Source organism: Oryctolagus cuniculus, chromosome 18 (assembly GCF_051225735.1).
Source record: "Oryctolagus cuniculus isolate XC-2025 breed Fujian yellow rabbit chromosome 18, ASM5122573v1, whole genome shotgun sequence".
NCBI classification, from domain to species: Eukaryota; Metazoa; Chordata; class Mammalia; order Lagomorpha; family Leporidae; genus Oryctolagus; species Oryctolagus cuniculus.
Genome location: NC_142884.1, coordinates 10601617 through 10607651, shown reverse-complemented (window position 1 = coordinate 10607651; position 6035 = coordinate 10601617). Strand labels below are relative to the sequence as shown.

The 6035-nt window shown below is 41.1% G+C and overlaps 1 protein-coding gene across 1 annotated transcript; it reads left to right on the top strand.

Moving 5' to 3' along the window:
* The first annotated feature begins 644 nt into the window (after positions 1-644).
* On the top strand, positions 645-1550 carry ORYCUNV1R1616 (vomeronasal 1 receptor oryCunV1R1616). The gene has a single exon (NM_001167303.1). It carries the CDS (start codon positions 645-647, stop codon positions 1548-1550), a length of 906 nt encoding a protein of 301 aa, NP_001160775.1.
* The last annotated feature ends 4485 nt before the right edge of the window (positions 1551-6035 follow it).

Genomic DNA, 6035 nt, shown 5'->3' with positions numbered 1-6035 from the left:
TGGTCTCTACCCACTGTGACAGGAGCTCTGCACCACGTGTGAGACCAAATATGTCTCCAAACACAGCTGGTTGGATGAGGGGAGGAAAAAAACCCCACTTGAAAACTCCATTCTACTTCCTTCTGTATTTTGAAAATGAATTATATATTTAGAGTATCATAATATGTGAGTGGTTAAATGTTTCCTGTCTTGAAAGAATTGTGTCTGCAATCTAAATTGTAAAAATGAAGTTCAGATATTCATAGTACAGTACATGTATCAGAAATGTAGTGTTCTTTAGAAAGGATTGGATATACACATATCATCAGAGGTAAGAAGCAATCTAATACTCTGAAGAAAAAAAGCACTTTTAATGTAATTTGTCATTCACAGATGCCAGCATGCACTAATGGAAATGTAGGATGTGAGCATCTTCGAATCACCTACTTCCGTAGTCTGAGGTTCAAACACTGCCCGCTATTCTATTTCTGGAAGAGGCACAGCAAAGACTGAAGCAGAAAGCTTGACCACTTGCCCCTCCCCCCCAACACTGAACTGTCAGTCTTCACATTCTTCAAAAATTCCTTGTTAAAAACATCACGTCACAGTACAATCTATTTATTTTTCAGTGGATGCCAACCTTACCTAACTGAAACGTTATTGACATGTTTCCAGGTGACAAAATTTTGAGCTTCTTTCTCATAGCTCAGATTTCTATTGGTGTCATGGCCAATTCATTTCTCTTTATGAACTATATTTATGCCTTCCTAATCCAGCCTCAGCTGAAGAAGCCCATAGATTCCATTTTCATGCACCTGACAATGGCCAATATTATAACCATCGTGTTCCAGTCAATACCAGAGATCATGTCATCCTTTGGAGTCAAACGTTTCTTAGATAATGCTGGCTGTCAAACTGTTTTTTACATCTACAGAGTTGCCCGGGGTCTTTCCATCTGTACCACGTCTCTCCTGAGTGCTTTTCAAGCCATCACTATCAGTCCCAGTCATTCTAAATGGGCAAGGCTGAAATCTAAGTTGTCTACCTGGATTTTCCCCTCTTTCCTAATCTTCTGGATCATCAATCTGCTGATCTACATCCACATCATTGAAACTGTAAGAGCCAAATGGAATTTCACTTTCATTGGTCATGGGTTTGTTCATGCGTATTGTCAAACTAGGCAATCTGGAGATCGCCATTCAGGGTCATTTATAAGTGTCATCTTGACCCGTGATGTCCTGTTCCTGGCACCGATGATCGTGTCCAGCCTCTACATGGTGGGGCTCCTCTACAGACACCACAGGAGAGCCCGGCACATCCACAGCTGTGTCCTTTCCAGGCAGATGTCTCCAGAAAACAGAGCCACCCACATTATCCTTTTGCTGGCATTTTGTTTTGTGTTCTTTTACTGTTGCAACAACTTTATGGACATTTATGCATATTACAGACCTGAGAAAGACTCAAGATTGGTGGGCATTACTGGAATTTTATCATCATGCTACCCAACATTCTGCCCATTTTTGCTGATGAAAAATACCAAAAATATTCCCAAATTGACTTCTTGCCTTTAATGATGAGAATGCCTTTTTCTCCAAGAGCTTTCCTTGGTTGATGTGACATCATTTACCACAGAGATTTTATGAGGAAACAAAGGCAGGTGACCATCGAACTAATCTCACTTGAAGTATTCAGCTCATTTAAAAAACACATTTCAAAATGTTAAATTGAATATATAAATTTTCAAACTGTGTACATGTTTAAGTTATGCTGTGGGTGTAATTAATGTATTGTCTATTATTAAAACTAGTTGCTTCTGCTTTTAATGCACCTAATAGAAAATGCAAAATTGTATTTGGTGCTTGCCTCATATCTGTTCAGCTGTGTAAGAATTTCCATATTCATTTATGAAATTTTGACAAGGGTCTCATTTTTAACACCCAGGTCTCATTTTTCAGGGACTTTGATAGGGGTTAGATGTGTATCAAGTGATCTTGCGAGATAAAACACAGGAATTCCTAAAGAATGGGCTGCAGGAAAAATAAATGTCCCTGTGTAAAGAGCTCAGAAAACAGAGGTGATGAAGATGGGAAATCGAGGAGGTTCATTGTTTAACAGACACTGAAATGCAGGCATGTCTCCCAGCATGTGCATAAATCCTTCCATAAGATCCCCTCCCCTTCTCATGCTTATATCTTTGTTATTAGGATCCAGTCCCTTGTGCTGTCCAGGAGTTGTGTGCTACAGTTAAATACCCACCAGCAATGGCCTGAAGCTTTCCCAGTGGTTGGGGTGTAGAGACTTTCAGTGTATTTACATCATAAAATCTTTTTAATCAATATATTTTTTTCCCAATTTCATCTTCTCTATCTTAAAGTCTCTAACCCACTTAACTTGTTGTTCCATTCTGTTCCTCAGGGACATCAACACGTGCTCTGCAGCTTGAATCCTAGCACATGTCTTTGTCCCCAAGGCTGATGGATTTCACCTCACATTTCCGTTAGATTCCGAGGGTTGGATCCTTGTCTTTCAGGAGCTCACAGTTCCACTCTCTTCGGTTTTCTGTGATTCCAACCCATTATCTAACGCCAGAAAGAGGCTCTTCCTGTGAAGAAACTCAGTTTATTACAGGAGCTCATAAAATCTGTGCTTCATCCTGCTATGTCAGGGTGACATTTGGAAATACCCCTCAGCGACCTTCAACTAAGAACTGGTCCATCGCTTAGTGGTGGTCTGTCTTCCACCATTGCCTCTTTCCGCTCCAGGATTTCTCTGGTCTTAAGCAGATGTGGCTGCCTCCTGGACGGCTCTCCACGTCCCCCTCTGCCCTCGTCATGGTTTCATTCCCTTGATCAGTGCAGTTTGAAATAGACTTTTCCTCTAATTACCAAATCCAATTCCTGTTTTGTGGCCAGCCGTCCTCTCCTTCAGAAGTAGTTTTGAATGTTGAAGTTCAGCAAATTCTCCGCAATTTCCTGTTCCACGGATTTTGTAGTGGACACCCATGCACCAGCACCCAGATCCAGAAGCAGAACAGTGCCGCTTCCTCCATCCCTCACGACCCCCCTCCTCCGTCTCCACCGCGCCCCGTCCTTGTCTGGTCTTGTGCTGTTGCCCGTTCATCCATGAGGCGCTCTTGCGTGTCCTGCGACCTCTCGGAGGTGGTCTGTGTAAGAGCGCCTCTGTCCTGGGTCTGTGTAGGCTGTAAGAGAGTTGCGGGGTCTCCTGCTCAGGCGCTTGGCTGCACAAAGGCGACATCGCAATTCCGGGTCTGCTGGCTGGTGCTCAGGCCATGGAGCCGCTCAGGAGGCACCACCCTGAGGGCGCGTGGAAGTGACGTCATAGATGGAGCCCGGGTGCACAGGCTTCTGGGCCCTGTGCTGAGGCGGCCGGGAAGTCCTCTCTGTTACCAGGTTTGATGAGGTCAGCTCTGCAGCTTGGTAGAAACAATAAACATCCTACACAGGTATTTACACTAGAAAGCCAACATTCACAAGAATTCCCTTTGAGAGAAACTGTCCCCAACATTTCCTCCAGGCTCCTTGCTGTGGCCTGCCTGAGCCCTGCCTGGGCCATTTGGGAAGGGAACCAGCTGATGAAAGCTCTGCTCTCTCTCTGCCTCTTCCTCTCTGTAACTGTAACTTTCAAATAAATACAATCTTTTAAAAGAAATGTAAGAAGGCCACAGTTCCAGTGGAGTGTACACACGGGCTGAAACTCACAATCATATCCCAACATATCCGTTTCAACCTTGTTTATTAATTACTTCAGCCTTATTTATTAATCATAATGTATTAACACAATTCTGTTTTTCTCTCTTCAGGAAGAGTTTATTGATTTTTTTTGTACCTAACCATGGAAGCATTTGTTGGAAATCTTTGTGAAAATGATTATTCCTAAGTCTGGCATGATTGGTGTCTTCCCTTTAAGAAGAGGTACCCTCCTTCTAGAAGTTCATTAACTTTGTTATTCTTCAGAAATAACCTGAATTTTGAGTTTATGTTTCCAGAATGAATTCCACAATACATATGGATTTTTTTGTTAATGTAAAATAGCCTTTCCTTGTTGTAATTGATTATAATTGTGTTAAGATACATATTCTGTTACATTCAACTCTTGCACTTTGTTCTCACTGGGTTCAGTGAGCTGTGACTGCGTTGATCACATGGTGATGTTACAGTGGAAAAGGGAGGTCTGGTATTTGTCAGTGACTGCTGTGTTGGGCAAGGCGGTGGGTGCAGAGAATGAACTGATGTGCTCAACTTCCTCATTGTCTGAATCACAGTTTCTGGTGGTTCTGGAGTCTCTGAAAGCCTTTGGTTCCCTCTTTTACTACAATGGTGGCTTCTCCTAGGTCTTCTTATCCTTTCACGTCTTTACACTAAACGTTGCTCTTGTTTTGTGTTCACAAACTTAACAACTTTGATCTTTTCAAAGTAGGCTTCATCATATCCAGCTTATCTGTTCCCTAATTGTTAGTTTTTCCAATCTTATTTTGCATGTACCTGCTTTCTGTTGCTTAGTTTGTAGCTTGTCATCTTCCTTTATTTTGAATCCTGGTCATTCTTCTTTATTGGACATGTGTCTTGCAGAAACCTTGTAATCCTCTTGAATTTAGTTCCTCTCATATAAATGTGGACACTCGCTATGTCTGCAGATTAACATTGGCCCCATATATCAGGTCCCGGACTTTTGGACTAGATGTGCTTCTGTATTTACATTGTGAAAGTACCAGACAGCACATGCTTGGAATGTGGTATTTATTTAAAGATTATACATACAGTAGTTGGAGAGACAGAGAGAGGTCTTCTATCTGCAATTCACTCCCCAAATGGTTGGAATGGGCCAATCTAAACAAGGAGCCAGGAGGTTTTTGTGAGTCTCCCATGTGGGAGCCCAGGCAGTTGCACTATATTCAACTGCTTCCCAGACCATACACAGAGAACTTAATTAGAAAAAAAGCAGCTGGGACACAAACTGGGGCCTGAATGGGATGTTGATGCCAGGGGGAGGTCTAGCCTACTATGCCACATTGCTGGCCCCTTGATTCACATTTGAAATGAGTACTCTAGGCAGGCTACGTAGCATACCGTTCACCTTACATCAGAACCTTTGTGTGCCTGGTGACAGGATGTAAGCTATATGATGTTAGCATATTTCAATTATATAACACATTATTAGTTATGTAATACATTATTAATAGTCATCCCATATTAAATTACATAACCAGAATTTATCTTACAACAAAGCTTGTACCCTTTCACTAACAGCTCTCCATCTCTGTCACCTGACAGTCACCATGTCTTCTAGTTCTCTATGTTTGGTATTTATATTTCACATACAAGTGAGGTCATATAGCATTTGCCTTTCTGTGTTTTGTTTATTTTACTTAACATAAAGTCCTATAGGTTCATCCATGTTGTCATGAATCCATGGATTTTTTTTTTATTGCTGAATGAAATTCCCATCACCCATTTATTTCCCTGTTGATGGACACTAAGGCTGTGTCCGCATCTTGACTTTTATGAGTTATGCTGCACTGAGATGGAATGCATATATCTCATTCACATACTGACTTCAGATCTATTAGATATTTATCCAATTGTTGTACTGTCAGTTCATGTGCTGTTCTATTTTAACTTTTTGAGGAAAATCCATTCAGTTTCTTACAAGGATTGTTTCATTTTATACCAACAGTGAATAAAAATTCCTTTGCCACTTTGATAGTGGTCATCCATCACTGGAAGGTGATGTCGCTGTGTGATTTTGACCAGTATCTCAGGATGATTTAAGATTTGACTTCATTGTCAAATATTTGTGATTACCTTTTCATATAACATTGGCCATTTTTATGTCTTTGAATAATGTGTATTCAGGACCTTTGCCCTGTCTATTGTATGATTTGCACATCTTTTCTCATAGTCCATAGACATTCTCATTTTGTTGATTATTTCCTTTTTCTCTGCAGAAACTTGTTATTTGGATGTTGTCCCATTTTATGTATTTTCTCTTTTTTTCAGTGATTTCAGAGTCATAACCAAGTAAGCATTGCCTAGATC

What these genes read in the sequence shown, in the direction of transcription:
- ORYCUNV1R1616 (NM_001167303.1), top strand. Translation starts at nt 645, where the DNA reads ATGTTTCCAGGTGACAAAATTTTGAGCTTCTTTCTCATAGCTCAGATT.